Below are 18405 nucleotides of genomic sequence, written 5' to 3' on the forward strand. Positions count from 1 at the left end.
AAGCGGTCGCATTGCCCAGTTTTCAACTCGTGCGGGAGGAGATACAAAATCCGAAATCGACCCGGGTCAGAGTGCCCGCGAAATGTAAACCGATCCAAGTATCAGAACTATCATTTCGTGTTACTACGTAATGAATCAACGCCGTTTCATTTGCATACTCAGTAATTAAGGATCGACATGTTAAAATCTCAATCAACGTTAAAACTAAAAAAACAGTCTTATCACTCAAAATACAAAAAAAAACACGTAAATATGTGACAAACGAACAGAAGCAACGAGGAAGTTTGTTTAAAACCCTGTCAAATAGAACCACGAATCCAGCCAAACTTCATCGGAATCCGAAAACAAAACATAACGAACACACACACTGACCAACGAGATGAATATTTTCATAGAACACTCAGATCCAGACAAGTTTATGAACTTTCGATTTGGTTTCTGCTAAAAGAACTACATCCAGAATGCAAGGAGACAACTCAAGAAAGAATTCGGCCTCAAATTTTACTCTGTTACTGAAATCCATCGTCCTGGGCGCAGATGGAAGGATAATATTAAAATGAGTCCTAGACAAATACTGTCGGAGGGATTTCAACTCGCAGCTAATTCCCTGAATTTAAACTTAGCTTAATCTCTGCTTGAATATGTTGATAATTCTTTAATTCTTACCGTCTTTTCCACATATTTAAACTTTTTAAACGGATTTATTAACTGTGTTTACGTTATAATTTCCCCCTACGTAATTATAACGAGACATAAAAATCCAAGTCTAAATCCGAAGTTCTTACCTTCCGTTGAATTCCATGTTACAAACCTTTAACCGAGAGTTTCGATCTCACAGGTTAAAATTTAGAGCGAACTACCGCGACATTGTGAATTATCATCTCAAAATTCCTAAGACTAATTTATACACAGCCCTTCAAATTATGCCTCACCTGCTTAAACAATAAGTTTTAAATTTCCAGATATAATCCTCCCTGTAAACAGCTGTTATAAACAGTTTCTCCCAGCTGATCTACGTAATGGTGGAGTGTGATGTTTACTTTGCGGTACGGACTGGATTCTTAAATACTATTTAGATAAACTTCGGCTTCAAAGGATGAATTTGTTTTGTCGTATGACAGTATTAAGCTAACGTTTTAAATATTAAAGATTCCTTATCTGAACACGTGTTACGTGTTATTTCTTGATTTCGATTCTCGACTCCTTACGACTTAATATGGCTTATGAGTACGTGTTATTTTGGTTATTTTACGGCGAAATATGATGGATTTATGTTCTAAACAGATCTCGTTGAGAGTTCTGAGGTATTTACCTGTGTTTCCATGTCAACTCTCATGTATTCCTCCGCGCGTGTTCATTAGTACGCGGTTTAAATAGTTCGTAACATTAATTTATTTTTTGTTCGTTTAATACTTATCCTGTTTTTGTTTATCTATAAATGTTGCATCGTTTTTTAGCGTGATTTATTTTCCTTGTTGCTTTTAATATTTCTCCAAACCCATGTCCTGTGGCCACGTATTGCTCTGATACGTTCCTCGTACGTGGCATAGAACCATCCACCTGTTTATTCTGATTACGCCCTGTCGAGTTGAACACAAAACCAGCCACAGTGCTTTTGTTCAAAAGTAATTTTTGTTGTTGTCTCCTTCCAAAACAATTCAACCGACTCCCCCCCTGCACCCCCAGGAGGAATGAACACGTGCGTAGACGGATCTTGAGGCAACGGGGGTGTGGCGGACTGGATTAATCTGGCTCGTGACAAGGCCCGGGGCCGGGGCTGTTACGAACCACCGCATTCCGTAAAAGACGGGGGGGATTTCTCGAGAGCCCCCTCAGCTGAGGCAGCAGTTTCCGCGGCTGGCCGAGTTCAACGAGGTGCCCCGTCGTCGTCCAAGCTCTCTCGGCTCCTCAAGGTTAACGCGGTCCTCCCCCACCCCCGGCTCCGATGTTGCCACGCCACACTTTAGCGTCTCAGGTTCTCAGTGACGCGGTACACACAGGATTCTCCCGTTTCCCCTGTCATCAAGTCACCAGGTGCAAGATTTAATAAATAAATTCAAATGGACCGTGACAGCCGGAAAAAGATTGATCACCTTTCGTTTTTCGTTCCAGAGAGACATAAATGCCGGCTCCTTAAACGCGACTGCGTCCTTGTCTTTAATAATCATTAGTAGGCCTGCTATTTGTTCCATCAGCCAACTCCGTGATGCAGGGATTCCGAGATAAGTCGATGTTATCAGAAATATCAATACCTTTTCCACATAAGACTGCAATTGAACCCAATTCTGAACTATTTTGAACCAACAGAGGACAGAGAAAATATCTATACATGAGAAGGTGAAAAGAAATTTGTGGTTATTTCGTCATGGGATCTGCGAAAAGTTCTTCTCTCGCGCCACGGACAAGAAGACGCATGTTTATTTAACTACTCTTTATCAATATACAGGTTTAGCAACACGGCTACAAACTCGGAAGGAAACTTTCCTCACCAACTTAAACACTAAAGTTGTCCGCTGTCCAATGTTCAATTAATATAAACGACGTTTTGGGAGTTAGACCATTTATCCTCTTCATACTATTGGTTATTAATATGGAGACAGATAATTCTGCGGTAGAATGTTTGCTTAAATTCCGAAGACAACAGAGAACGACAATCCCTGAACTCGGAAATCGCCAAATGTCGCGTACATTAAACATGGCCGCATTTCAGACACTGGACTCTGTCCAGCTTATCTGTCCAGCTTATCTTCAGACTCCGTCCTAACCATCCTTCGGTCTTGCGCCCAGTGCCTCCATACACCTCGACGGAATTATTTTACGGTCAGTAGCCTTCAAAGGAACCGGCTGGCCCACTCTAGCGACAAAAATATGAAATGGATATCAGTTGTCGTGTCATCCTAAGAGGAAATAGTGACCTGGAAATCGGACCCAGTTGGTCTGGAATTTGAATGGCCGGTCGTTTGTAAACGAAACTGCCACACAGGTATGAACCGCCAAAGACATGCAGACCCAACAAAACACAGAAGAAATCTTCCACTTGCTCTGTCTTGTTTCGCAGAAGGCTCGGATGCTCATTCGTTGCAAGACTGATTGCTTGTTTCCCGATCACCACCAAAAGTTTTTGTTAACATAAACTGAGCTCAAATAAAGAAATTTTAAATTTCTTATATCACAAGTCCTACACTAACTCTTACTTCATAATCTTCTACACGAATCTTCAATAAACGTCATATTTAACGCAAACAATAACAGGACACCTTATCTTCTCAACTGATATCTCGAAGTCAGTGACAGTACTCTTACACAGCGTCTGAAACGGAAGTGACGTGTCGTAACACATACTTTATGTCATGTGGCTCCGCACGGTGGCAAATCCTGTAAGTACCAAACAGATCTCTTCATGCATTAAACTGCCTGGCACGAACACAAGGATGAGCATAGATGACTTTACGTATTATATAACTCACAGACCGCGAGACAGACGAGAGAATTGTGGAGACTGAATCACCAAAGCTGTCCCTGTAACCACGTGCGTCAGTTTTGAAGGTTAACAGAGAAATGACATGCGATCTCAAGTCAGACCGTGGAAAGAGGAATCACCTCGACAATCTTCTTCCGACACAGATTCTAACGATGACATCCCCGATTTTTGAATCTGTCAACCACTACACAGCATCTAATACAGAGCCACTGATACAGCTGTTTGTGACAGCCCACAGCTTATTATTCTGGTGATAAAACGTATTAATGATGACGAGAGCGTCGCTTTTATCCTAGACGAAAGTTATCAGAACGGCGACGTGAAAGGAAGTGACCGTGGCCTACTTTGGGACACACTGTCATCTGGACATTGTTCTAGACTGGTTTCCGCAAAAATTGGCCAGCTTTATCCAATCGCCTCTGACGGGTTGGCGTGCCATCGTCAATCCAGCAATTACCACTAGGTTTATCAAGCTGTTTGGCGCTAGTATCGCTGGACTGATTCACCACAAAGCACGTTTCCTAGGAAAACTATGATGGTCTGTGATCTAGGCGTAGATTAAAGGTTAATATTAAGGGCGGTCTTAAATAAATAGGTTTGAGGATGTGAGCTGGATTAATCTGGCTAAGGATAGGGCCCAGTGGCACGTTCCTGCAAACACAGTAATAAGCTTTAGGGTTACGAAAACGAAGACCAGTAGTCTGTTTAACAACCGAGTAATTAATAAGTTCTCAAAGAGATGTGCTCAATTAACTTAAACAGTTGATCGAGCGAAATTAAAGAGCCTGCTTATTCCGTCCCACGCGTAAGATGAATTAGTTCAACAGCTTTACGTTAGCCGACCAGTCTGTTCTGATAACTGAATCCCGCTTCGACTGGAATTAGTTTAAACACGATAACACGGGACTCGATCTCAGAACCAGTCGGTTTTTCTCCCCATAAACTTGGCAACACTGCGAGATGAGCCGGAATCTGTTTCAGAAACATTTAATTCGTGCGCCCGCATCGGCCCCGGAGCAGAAGAGCACGATCCCAGCCGAAGGTGTTCATCCTTGGCTGCGATGCGATGATAATGCCACCTGCCCGGTCCTTTCACGTTCACCGTCATTCGTGGAAGCCACTCGGTCTGACGACGGCCTGAAGAGCCCTCGGCCCGGCGAATGGAAATTCTTCTTGAGCCCGTGGACAGGACACACGCGGGGTGCGCGGCGAAGTCCCTTTCGAACCCTAGAATGGGCGGCTCATTGCTAATTTGTCCCATTTCTCTGCAGTATCAAGCCTCTCACATAATTATCATCGTCTGTTCTTCTTTTCAAAGCCCTGGTTATCAGAATACACAAATAATTTTTCCACTTACTTCGTGTTACGTTCCAAGACCCGTCTCTTGTTTAGCGACAAGGATATCAATTGCATGTGAAAATATAAGGTTCAAACAAGACAACGAAAGTGCGTGATTTTGAACAACAGAAAATAAAAAAAATTATCGTGGCTTATAGAGCTCGCCTAGCATTACGGTGAAGCCAAGGATTGTACGATAGTCCTGACGAGGGACGTTTCGTGGGACATGACCTCGTAGAAGGTAGAGATGGATCTCAGGAAGCCAGATTATGAAGCTGACAGGTGAATTAACGTGTCTTATATTAGTGTCATATGTCTAGGTTTGTGTTGGTTATTGAGTCAGTCATGTGTTACCACAGAATATAATTCCTTTTCTTTCGACACTTCGTTAAGGGCGCTCATGTTCTTGCTCAACTCGTTTCCCTATCGGTCATTTTCCTCTAAGTGGACAAGCAAGATTAAAAGTTTCTTAAGGAATCTGTCATGGCGCCTTGATATCCAGAAAGTGCCTAATTAAACTTCAGGTGGCAGGGTCCGAAGGTTCATCTCTCTCCCCTATGGACCTGATCTTAATTCTGCTCATTTAACCTCCCACCTTTAGAAAATACTTTATTATATTTCATTTTAATACCAAGCTTCTGGCTTCAAGAAATCTTTTATAACTGCTTCAGACTTTCAGCACGATGATATAATTACAAAAGACGAAATCTCCATCTTTCGCAAGACACTATGAAACCCAAATGAAGAGACGCCAGGGAGATCCATAACTGACTGTTTTCCCTACGTGTTACTCTGAGTACAGCATTGGCAGCGTCCTTCGTATATAAAGAATTACTTCCCCCCTATTAGCGAGGTTTACGTAATTGCTAATAGTTTCCTTATGAACACAACGGATCTTCAATTTCCTGGCGTGCCAGTAACCTTGGCTCGAAAGAGTCAATAAATAAAACTTATGTAAACAAAAACCTCTGTCGTATATTATTTATTTGCTTATATATTTCAGAAGTGTGAAATGTGGATTTAATATTAGTACCCGTTGAAGATGGCTTTTCGTCTTACCCAGCGTTAAAGTCTCTGTGTTGTCACGCGCTGGCACGATGGTTACGTCGCGATCCGCCTTAAGGCTTTGACCGGGATGTTCTTTTGTTAAATCTTATGTGGTACCGCCTGATTCGACTTCTAATGGTTAAGTGAAGTGTTTTCTTCGCGGTACGGTCTGAATTCATAAATAATATTCAGACGATCTTCGGCTTCAAAGGGTTAACCAGCTGATTTTCGTAATGGTGAGGTGTAGTGTTTTCTTTGCGGTACGGACTGAATTCATAAATAATATTCAGACGATCTTCGGCTTCAAAGGGTTAACCAGCTGATTTTCGTAATGGTGAGGTGTAGTGTTTTCTTCGCGGTACGGTCTGGATTCGTAAATATTATGAAGACGAGCTTCGGCTTCAAAGGGTTAACCAGCTGATTTTCGTAATGGTGAGGTGTAGTGTTTTCTTTGCGGTACGGACTGAATTCATAAATAATATTCAGACGATCTTCGGCTTCAAAGGGTTAACCAGCTGATTTTCGTAATGGTGAGGTGTAGTGTTTTCTTTGCGGTACGGACTGAATTCATAAATAATATTCAGACGATCTTCGGCTTCAAAGGGTTAATCAAGCTGTGACGGCTGGTTTGATGCTTTTTTGGGGGGAGGGGGGGTGACTATTGGGTCGTGGGTTTCGCTTTTGTGACGAAGAATGTCGATTTGTTGAAAACCTGGAATTATTTGTTTAAATAATTTCAGAAACAAATTGCTGACAATATGTCAGAAAAATTCGTGCGCAGAAATTAGTTAAGTTACATTCAACCTTCGCACCACAAGAATACCCACGCTCCGACCGTTTTTAACTCCTTGAAACAGTGCATTATAGAGAATTTTGGTACAGACAGACTAGTTTCCAGGTTATATTTTTGTTTTTAAGATTCACAATTCATAATCATGCCTTCCTTCACAAATCGTTGCTAATTTACCTATGGAATTGATGCATTGTATTCAGATAACTAAGAAATACAATTACTTACTTCTCTGCGTGTTCAAACATGCAACTCGTACGATCACTGACGAGTGCAATAATATCCTGACTGCCGTTTAGTATATGCAACCCGTCGTGTAACGCATTCGGGCGTACTCGGCAACTTTCGGCCGGCCGGACCACACTAGTGGCAGCACGCGCCGTCTGCTTGGGTGGCACTGCGGTCGCTCTGTTGTCAAAACATGTAGCCCGTTGCTGCCATCTCTCCAAGTAGTTACAAAGGAAGCGGGAATAAAAAAAACAGGTGAAGGAAGGCAGTCAGGCGGGCGTTCTATGCCTTCACACTGCAGAGAGGTAGTAGCTAGTGAAATGAATGCTACGTTTATACGTCTTATCCTTAATAAGATTCCAATTTGTCAATTAGGAAACAGAGACCACCCGGACACCAGTCTGACTAGTGAAGTTAAAGTGACGGCGCTACTGCGCAGAAGCAGAATAGAAACAAGTGTAAAGCGATGACTACGCGCATGCTCAATGGATCCGACACATTTTATACCTCGTTCGCGCCTTATAAAGAAGAAAATATACTTCCTGCCTCAGCCGGGAACCGAACCCCGGTTGCCCACGTTGCTGAATTAGTAATCAGCAAAACTCGCAATGAACAAACTGCTCTGTAGTGTTTGTACCAAATGATTCCCCGTAGTCTGCGTGAGCAACCTCACCCTAATTTTACTTACGAGTAGTTGATGAGCCCCTGAGGACGTATCTAATGATTATTCAGCTCTTTCGGTGTCTCCGTCTTATTGACTGCCTAAACTGGACTGTGTTAGTAACAAACTTACGTCTGCAGCTGAGAATCCGTCGCTGCGTCTACAACTAATTTCTACACCGAAGATAAATGACGGTTGAATGTGCGTGATTTTAAATGTAATGCATTTTTTTTGGAAACTTCCGTTTTTTATAATTGGACTTCAACAATATTTAACTAGACAGACGAATTATTATTATTAACACTTAAATTGATTCAGTTCTATACTCTGACCCGTAAAAATCGACCAAGTTTTAAACAAGGCTGTTTCGTGTTTTTCTGACGCACTGAATTATTTTTTTAAGCGTCTGGTGATTTGCAAAAAAAAAATACTTTGCTAGAGGTTAGGTTATATCTGGACGTAAGAGAGACGGAGACAATTATATTATGAGGATCTTCATTATTTGTAATGACCAAAACAATGAGAATATGAGATGGGCGTGACATGTAGCACAAAGTGATGAGAAATTCATGTACAATTTTCTTCGGCAAAACCTGAATAAAACCGAATGAAATACGACACACAGAAAAAGTTCAATGACCAAGTTCTGCAACTAGGATCATTCAAGCGAATTTGAATCTATTCAGTACTTACCGAAACGTCGAAACGGCCGGGGCGTGAAGCTAATCACTGTGAATCCACACGTCTCCTACTCCCCCCCATGCGTTCTGCTTGTTTAAGCTCGCGTTGGAACTGAGGAAGGATTCTGCACTTTGGTGTTCTGCAGTGGAGGCCGGGGCTGTGGTCTCCGTTCCCACGCCAGCTCAGGGCGACACAGCGTGGAATGCTGGGTGTCTCGGCCGGGCGCAGGTATTCCACTCCGCGATGAGTGGTCCTTGGTTCGAATCGAGACATCTCGACCAATTGGGTGCACTGAGAAATCGTAATAATTTACTTTCAATTTCCTTCGGTTTCAATTTGTTCTTCTGTCGGTTAAAAAGGGCTCGGCTAAACAGCCAGACACTAACAAAGGACTCGGCGGGAGTCCTTCTAACCTGCACGAATATTTCGTCCTTAATTCACACAAGACTCTTATAGGCGTACGATAACTGAGTTAATAATGTACATGAACAATGGCTTATAAACACTACATTATCAAAACAAGATAATGAATGTTTCCTCCGACACAGTTACAAATTCTAGAAAGAGATTCTTAGTGTTGAGCGGACGCAAGGAATTTTGGAGATAAATTTATTGTTTCGACAGAAAATCATGGAAATTTCAGAGGTCTGTTTGACCTGTAGCTACAGGCAAGAACATGGCGTTACCTTCTCAGGGAGATGAGAAGATAGAATGAAGATGGCTGGGCAGCACTGACATGAACGTTGAGGTTAGGTTGCTGCTCCTGGTAGTGGTAATCTAATTCCACGTTCTTCGATTAGACACAAACTTGACTTAAAATCCAGCTGAGTTATTTGAGAGGCGGTACAAACCAACAGGGAATCGAACTGCTTCATAGAATAAAGCTCTGAACAGTTGCTACTCTCCACTTTATTTTTGTCAAAATTATTTTCATGTCCACACAAAGAACAGTGAAACTGTCTGAAGACGTAGTTTCAATAGATGGCAACACTTCCTTTAATGATTTCTTCGCTGACTACTGAAAGATTACAAAATGTTGCCGGTAGATGGCAAAGTATGCAGTTAATAAATTTCTTGATAGATGGCGGAGTTTCGATGTCTGTAATTGTTTCGCAAACAGTTGGCTACAGTACCGGCAGCGGTCTGCTGTAAAATTTATGCTGGTCCATAACTTTAGCGTTATATATAACAATTAGTTGCTAATGTTTCAATGTGGATGATAACATTATGTGAGGTTGTTAATTCTTACATTGTAAACAAACATGACTTACTAGTAATGATTTAGATTTTAAATGATTACTTATATGAATTGTGTGATACAGATATGGTATCAGTCATCATGCATGCATTTACGCGATCCATGAATCATAAGATTTCAGAACCATTTTTTACAGATAAAGTAATATTAAACTTATTAATTTTTACCATTTACCATAGTTATAACAAAAATGCATTTAACTGCTGTATACATCTGTGAATTTGTTACGAAGAAAGATTGCATCTGACTGTACTTAAGCTGCCCCACTACACTCCAGGGTGTTAGACATAAGCCATATGACATATCCCAGACATTAACACAGAAATGTGGAACCATTTTCATAATTGGGCAATGTTCTCTAAATCTTAAATTTTATTCATGATTACATACAAGATGTTAATGAAAAATATTAATATAAGATTGGTACTGAACGTTCTGATAATGGATTTACTGTCATCAAGTAATGATGCAAATTTTAGATTCGATAACACCGCTCTAAATTACTTACCAGAAAGTTCTTTGGAGCAAACTTCCACGGCATATTTCACACTGTGCATGAAACTGAAACTCCATTCCTTCAGCTAAAATTTCACAACACCGAAAAAGTAAAACTGTGGCAGTGGTACGACTGTTACCTTCATATCTGTCGGGTATGACCAACTGCTGACAAGGAAAATTCCCAACCAACAGAATTCGGCACCATTGCATGTCAACACTAATTAGGAGACAAACTTGTGAAGCATGCAAGTGTCCAGCACGTGACGTTTCGTAGTGATGCTGCTTCATTATACCTTTTTCCCCTTAAAATTAAAAAGGGAGAGAGAGAGATCATTTGACCAAACCCCATCATCTGTTGCAAATTTCCTGATCTTCGGGAAGACTTCAGAAGGTGGTTCAGGATAACATGTCCTCAGTCCTGATGGTTTGAAGGCATTCTTTGATGAATTATTAGTCTGTAGTGCAATTACTTTAATCTTAAGTTCATTGACATCATTGAATCAGTTTTTGAAGAGACAAATTTCACAGGAACAAGAGCAAAAATCATGACAATAAAGATTTTTAAAGCAATTACATCATTTCTGAAAATTTTTCCTTTTGCCATGCAAACCTATTTTCTGAATCTGAGACATTATTATTTCCATCCAACAGTAAATAAATTACCTTCTTCCTTCTTCCAACTGTTTATGAAAATGTAGCGATAATTCCAAAATAATGTGACTGGCCACATAAAGAAGTTCGAGGGTCACACGTGGCCTGTGGTTTGCAGGATGCTCGATTTAAACACAAGAAAAAATTTGCTTTTCAGAAACATTTTATTACAAAAAGTTATTTTACATTAAAATAAAATCCCCCTATGTATTTTCTGCCCTCTACCTGTATACATTGTGGTTACTAACAATCAAGGTAATGTAGCACAAACATGTGGACAACAAAACAAAAGAAGAGAGCTTGATGAACGTAATTTGTCGAACATGAACCCTGATGACAACCCTTCATAACATGCACCCTTGTGGTGATGGTATGTTTATGGAGGGTAGTTACACTAGTTTACAGAATTTCTCATGGAGGGACAAATACAGAGCAGACCTCTTCCTGTGTGGCCGAGAAGTGGCTGCCACACGTACGCACCAGCAACAGTTAGCGACATCAAGCTTCCACCGCGAAACGTCATGTTTGTGTGCTTCTGTCAATTAATTTCTCAATCAACAGTTCAGCGCTGGAAGAAACAACATCAACCACGAGATTTCAGAAATTTCTGGGAAATAACTCCAGACAGAATACCAACACGAGGCACCAGCGAGTCTTTATTAGACTTTATAAAAGGTTATTCTCGCTGCAATTGCTTACCATCCGGCTAACGCAACCTTCACCTACCGCTACCCCCCGCAGAGATGTGGCAGATCAGGAAGTGGCCAGCCACCCGCACGGCCGCCGCTTCTCGACCAAACACGAAGAGATCCAACCTGTGTTACAGAACTGCAATTGGGTTCAGTACTGTTTGATCTTTGAAACAAATGTCTGATTACTCTCTTGTAAAAAAATAGATATATAACAGCTTTTATATACATTTCATATCTTTTGTAATAAATTACATGCTAAGGTCGTCTATTAAGGGTAACTCTGTGGAAATGTAAGCTATTCATATAAACATCTTGTAAGTTTCCTAATTAATTTACATCAGTATATACAGGATAACATTTTGGTTTCCAACCCTCTATATTTACAGAGGGATGCAAACAATTGTATTTATTCAGAGACAAGTAACTTGCAAGTATTAGCCCAAACAGTAGCACCAATTTACTGTACTCTGACCATGAGCGAAATGCCTCGTCTCTCAACGGAAAACGGACAAACTCATCAAGCAGCTTAAGTAATGGAAAGTACAACTCAAACTGAATGATATTTAGAATATTTTATCCCTGGTAAAAGATAAAAGTTACCGAAAGCACAGCAGTCGTAATACCAACATATGACATTTATATCCTTCCTCTTAAGTTTCCTGCAGGCTGCCAGAAAGAATTAAAATATTTTACATTGCTATTTCCACTTGAGCAACCTGTTACATTTGCTTTCAGACCATACAATAACGACAAATAATTTCACTGTTCATGATTTGATTTAATGGAGATTAAACGACAGGAAAAAGAACATCAGAAAACAGGAAATGTTTGTAGCGGCAGTTACACTTCTCTGGAATTCTCTGAAACCTGTCACTAATTACGAGAACAATTCTGATGAGAGAATGCGATTATGGCCCGCTTCATGGTAATATTCCACCACGCACCTACAAACGACAAGAATCTTCAGTCAGATCAGGTTAGGTGTTAACACAAACAATTGAAAGTGCTTCTACTTTAGTTAACGCGCTCAATTCGCTGGTTAATGCGGCTGCCGAAGTTCCGAGACCCTGCAGGCTGTAAGTGGAAACAGCTTGTTACAGAGCTTGTGTCCTTGGGCACAAATTAGCACTGCAAGCCACCAAACTTAAATGACGTATTGCTTTCTTAACGTTCAGGTAAATTACCAACTGACTGTAATTTTCTTTCGTTGATTTACGAGTTACAACGCGCATCTTCGCGTTATGAATATTTAGAATTAAAAGTGCAAAAGTTAAAAGCAAGATATACACATATACTAGTATTACTGTGTCTGTTTTACTGCCATTTGTTATGATTATTGTTCGTGATCTCAAGTTTTGCCCTAAAGTTTAGAAAAAAGAAACTTTTATGTTGCTTAATTTCAAAGTCAATCAACTCTCTCCAGCTTCATATTTCAGACCACTGTTCCCTGGAAAACATATTTGAATGATCACCACAGAAAATCCAATAAATAAGAGACTTTGTCATGGCTGTAACATAAAATCTTAATTTCTGTCTTCTGGGTTGTTGTTGATACAAGTTTGCCAGTGTTTCAGAGGTCCTTCCTACCTCCATCATCAAGGCAATAAGCCTCCATAAATACCCTGATGATGGAGGTAGCAAGGATCTCTGAAAAGTTGGCAGACCTTTGCCAGACGACATGTCGCAACAAGCTCGCTGCCATGAGAACCTTAAACTTCACTTCATGGTAAGCATTTAATAATTCAAGCCTGAACAACAGTTGACTGGAGTATCAGAAAACTGCTTACTAACCGGTGTTCATGACAGAATTGCTCATAACATTTACACTTCGCTGTAACAGACTGTACTTTGTTCTAAATTAAACGTATTCATTCACATTTGCAGCTACTTGATATTATTTCTTGTTTTCTGGCATGAAAGCACACACCGAGTAATATTTCTTTATATTTTTGAATTGCCTAAAATAATTCAGGACCCAAAGAGTCAGGGTTCTAACACAGTATTCTCATGGGCCTGAGGAAAGCCACGATATAACTGCGTCCAAGTAACATCAACAGAGGAGGATTCAATTTTGGTCAAGCATGGAACCCTGTCAACAAAATATTACAAGCCAATGACATGGACAATATTAATAATATTAGGCGTGACAGGTTTGAAGACGACAGAGGGCAATTATAAGACAAGGGACAGAAGATTGTACTCCAAGTTAAGCGACATGGCACCACATCCAAAGTGAGGGGAGTGACCGCACAATAAACTGAACGTGAAGATGGCGCCACGGCTAGTCATTGAAACATTGGCGCTGATTTGACATCGACATGGCTGATGGCCTGAGAAAATTTTATAACATTAACTGTGTGAGATCAGCACAGAGAGAATGGTTAACAGTAAAAGTTAATATTTCTTAAAATTAAACTTATTTAGACACGTAATATATTTATACAACATATAACAGATGGTCATTAATTTTTAATCAGAATTACAAAATAAAATTGTAAATATTTTTGTTAAGAAACCTTAAAAATATTTTGAGAGAAAATGAATGATGATTTTACCTCAAAATGCACAGTATATTATACAAATTTCTTTCAATAGAAGGTTAAGTAGGATTACAGAGAATAAATTTAATTTTGTATCCTCTGTGCATCACAATCTGCACAAGTTCTGCCCCAGAATTCATTCAATACATGTTATAATAAAACTGCTCTCAGTTGCATAGTTACTTTTAACATACAGAACAGGCTGTAATGAGTAGCAAGAGTAGAAACAGCGTACTTGAGTGTTTCTTGTCCTAAAAGTAGAATCAGAGTAGACAATTTGAAATTTCTTTTTACCTTTATAGACTGTGCATCACATCGAGCTCGCAACCCCGTAGTAAAGGGACTTAAATCCACTCTTTCTGTGAGATAAAAGTAAAAACTCAATTGAAACTCACGCACCCGTTACTAAAGCTGGAGCTTGGTCAACTTCCAAGACAGCACGAGAGCTTTAATAACGGCCAGTAAGTTCGTCTTGGGTTATAACGGGAGCTACCTACCTTAAACATAAAAGGTAAGTTAAAATCATAAAATGAACAGCGTTTGTCTTCTGTCTCTCCACGTGTGTACTCGGTCGTGTTCATCGGTCAGCTGTTCTGAGAAGTTTATGGAGCATTCAGTCATCCCACAATTTTCAATTAGAAGTTTCTTCCCGTGTTCTGACGTTCTTACAGCAGCGAAGCGAAGAGGCCAGATGTGTTCCTCTGGTTTCAGCCACACTGTGAAATCCTATAAGCAGTTACTACCAACATTCTGAAGCAAAGTATCACCTCGAAATTTAACCCTGAGGATGAAGATGATACATTCCTCCAGGGCCTGGTGCCACAACCCGGAACAACGCAACTGACATATCTGTCACTGCGAGAAGCTCAAATCTCGACAAACAACATTATTTAAATTATTTAACAGTTCAGTTTAGAGATGAAGTGTAACTCAAATTTATGTTTCATGTAATGTTAACGACAGAAAATTTTAAGCGGTTTACTGATTTTTATGAATGCAGATGTAACTTGTGATGTAGCACACACTTTTGAAACACGTTTACATCTGAAGTGTTTACTCCGTACCTCACTTTCTGTCAGCTGTCGGTTCACATTTTCAACAAAGTAATGGGGCATAAAATATGATATTACATGATTCACTGCGAGTCCGCAAACTACTACACAAAGATTTCCCATTAATTAAAATGTAGACACAATAAAATATAAGCATGAAACTGATCAATGATGATTCTTTAGACATTCAGCATATCTACGACAGTTACTATTTAATCCCAAACAAGATTTTGTGATAATTATGAGCGGTGAAGCGAAGGGGACGCGCACGACTGGTTGGCCACGGCAAATCTAAACCGACCAAACAGTCGTAACAAACCGGTGCCTGTATGAGATTCGAACTGGGTACCCTGTAAGTGCAGATAAAATAAAGTATTCTGCATGCAACTGAAATAACAGGCAGGCAGTGTTCACCGATGAACGATGTCATCCACAAATACCAACCTAAAGTCATGTTGCGACTGGTATGCACACATGCTATCAGTAATCTGCACATTAAAGCACTTCACAAGAAAATTATATTAAGTTTCCCATTTGCTCTGAAGTACTTCTGATGACCGTCTATAAACTACTACTCACATATATTTACAAACTTAAGGTAAAACTGAACTTAGAATTCTATAAAATATAAAACTGGTAAACAAAGATTTTGCTTCCTGGATGAAATAAGTTGCACCTTATAAAATTTTACTCCTGATTCATGGATATGTCATTACTTCTACCTGCCTTCTTAACGTTCACTCGAAGTACAGTTTTGTGCATGGCGGCATAATTCACCATCAATCCCCGTTGTCCGTGCCACGCAAATGAAAGTACAAAACTTCTACACAGTTCCATAAAGTTTAACAAATACTTTTAGAATTTTCTCGAGATCTACTCAACATGCAGCTTGGTTATTCAAAACCCTGCTGCATCTTATGTGAATTGGTTGGACAGGCAAAAACATGAAAAGAACAATGCAAACGATCCACCTGCAGATTCATGAAAAATTTTGTAAAGGCCATTTTGATATCAGCATCAGATGTTTCCATTGACCAGCAATGCAGAAATAAAATTAGTGATCCCCTCTTAATAACAAAAGTCCTAGAAGGAACGGAAACTGACTGCTGGTAACCACAAAGTGCCTGACGACAGACAGTTGACTGAGAAAATGCCTACAGAATGACGGGGTACAATGCGTCGCTGATAATACACTTCCTTCATTCTCACTTTGATTTCCTTCCGATAAACCTCGAAGATGTTAATGACGAGCATGGCGAAAGGTTTCAACTGGGTCATTTCTGTCATGGAGAAATGGAATCTGACTATGCCGACTTTGACTACTATTGAGTGCAAAGAGATTTCCGAACACGCTAAATATAAATAAATGTCTTCAACTTCTGTCACATAAACTTATACTAAATAAAAGAGTGTTTAATATTACCCTAAATAAAAATTATTGAATTCATAAAGATTAGAAATGTTATTTGCTTATTTTTTTTTTCAAAAATCTTACAGAATTTTTGTTCCTAGATTTGGAATTAGTGGCTCAAAGTCTATAAGGGGCATCAAATATAATTCAGGAAGCGAACATAAAATTAAAATTTGTTGTTCAGTGATCAACATTGCAAAATGTCTGAATGCACAGCAACAGAACTCTTTGCCAGATACGACTGGAAAGTATTTAATTATGTCACCAGTACAGGCGACAACGAGGCACTTAACGACGTAGGGCCGGCATCTTACCTGATTTCTGTCCCCCCCTGCCTTTTATTCAAACTCCAATCAGTTTCAAGATTTCTGTCGATAACTTGTCTCGACGTCATTGCATATCAACAAAACCCTACAAGCAGTTGACGTAGACGTAACACATAACTGCCTGAGGCCAAAGTTGTGTTTAATTTTCAGACCATTTAGAATGAGTGGATCATCAGACCTGAAGAGACCTAACTTGTCCGCCGTACATATTTAATAGCTGTAGAAGCCCAGTATAGTAAGTGGATTGTTATATATTTACACATGACAGATAAAGATAGTAAGATGACTGGGATGTAAAATGGTTGAAAATGCATCGTTACATCAACTTTTTCCATACCAATACTTTCTCGTCCGCCACTTCAGCTACAATCTTCAATAATTTGAACTATTTCACAACCTTTGGTGTATTGATATGGAGACAGATCAGTTGATATTGGATGACATCCCTGAATACTAATAATAATGCAGCGTAAAAGTCCCTGCCACTAAAAGTGGATTTGCGTTGCAGCGACAATACCTCTGCATATAATACTGGCAGGTACATACTGCCTTGAGCTAACATGAGGGTTAGGGTGATATATATATATATATATATATATGTACAAGTCTACTGTGATCGTGCTCTGCGTTATTTCATGCGGTTTATAACCAGGTCTGTCACTACTTGGAGTCCCTTCTGGTACGGAGAGTCAGTTAAAGAGCTGGCTTGTCGGACCGCCTCGATGCAGTGTTTCCGAGCCAGAAACTGCGTCTGTTCCAAACCATGCGACTTGTGGACCAGTTCGAATGCTCGTTCCACATCTCCTGGTTCTTGGAATCGCCTCATTATCATTGGGTTCAACTCAGGATACTGAAACAATCACATTAATTGAGCTAAGTTCAATTTAAATGATACAACTCTCATTAAATATTATCACATTAATCTGAAGACGTCATTGATTCATTGACCTTTCATCATATTCTGAGGAAAATTAATTTTCATTCTCTTCAGTCTGGTTCTAGCAAGTGTTATTAACATGAAAAGTAGTTTTTAATCCAGGCACATTAAATTCAGTGGGACAATCTTTCCAGCCAACAATTTTCAGAGCCTTTATTGGAGAAATGGAAATGTTTTGAGAAAATTCAACCAGCGTAACCTTTTCTTTGTTCCGTATAGATGACACTTTGCACACCCACAAAAATTTGGTACTTACCCTAATGTCTAACAAAAGTGGGCAGAATATTTATAGTTCAGTAATGCGGATTCCCGAATTTACCAAATTTCCAGCAAGATCTTGGAGATCTGAAGATGGCATCGCAAAAGGAAACATTGTCTCACGTCACGATATGTAGAGGCGAACCATTGCCACATTTCATGATTTATCATCTGTCACATATTTTTCATTCTACAAGGCATCGAGACAGTGCCGCGACCGAATATGAAGATTAATCAATTATAAAGGGTATTTATGACGGTGCATTACAATTAGTATTACAGAGTTCCTGGAGTTTGTACATCATCTGATATTTCAAACAGATAACAATGTTTTGGAAACTGGATCCAGGTGTGTTCTATTCACAATATTAGATGACGCACAGGGTCCAGAAACTGTAACAATAACTTAACGATGATCACCGAAACCAAACTCATCAATATAAATTTCTCAGTTAGTAGCTTAAATATTTTCTCATTCTGCTTTTACACAAAGAACGTGGGAGAACAGACGACTCTCTAGGTCCATTTAATTTCTGAAAATGAATGGGCCCATTAC

General features: G+C 39.7%; 2 protein-coding genes across 5 annotated transcripts in view; both read right to left on the reverse strand.

The window, feature by feature from the left end:
- hh (hedgehog signaling protein) overlaps positions 1–10219 on the reverse strand; it is a 96333-nt gene extending 86114 nt beyond the window's left edge. For 2 of the 3 annotated variants that reach the window (XR_002544522.2, XM_022073111.2), the window contains exons 1-2: positions 9993–10219; positions 8239–8517 (exon numbers count right to left, since the gene is read on the reverse strand). The gene's annotated coding sequence lies outside the window, so the exon portion shown is untranslated. Of the gene's footprint in view, positions 1–8238; positions 8518–8912; positions 9163–9992 lie in introns of those variants that run through there. The other variant, XM_087346824.1, reaches the window with a different exon arrangement.
- Positions 10220–10778: 559 nt separating this feature from the next.
- qless (decaprenyl diphosphate synthase subunit 1 qless) overlaps positions 10779–18405 on the reverse strand; it is a 77059-nt gene continuing 69432 nt past the window's right edge. The window contains exons 8-9 of one of the 2 annotated variants that reach the window (XR_015534623.1): positions 14363–17504; positions 10779–12269 (exon numbers count right to left, since the gene is read on the reverse strand). Coding sequence is in view for 1 of the 2 variants with exons in the window: in XM_087346822.1 (XP_087202948.1) it covers positions 17283–17504 (222 nt within the window). In the remaining variant the exon portion in view is untranslated. Of the gene's footprint in view, positions 17505–18405 lie in introns of both variants that reach the window. The other variant, XM_087346822.1, reaches the window with a different exon arrangement.

This window comes from Zootermopsis nevadensis, unplaced genomic scaffold (genome assembly GCF_977971745.1).
Source record: "Zootermopsis nevadensis isolate Lab colony 2312 unplaced genomic scaffold, Znev_1.0 Znev_ptg000010l, whole genome shotgun sequence".
Lineage (NCBI taxonomy): Eukaryota > Metazoa > Arthropoda > Insecta > Blattodea > Termopsidae > Zootermopsis > Zootermopsis nevadensis.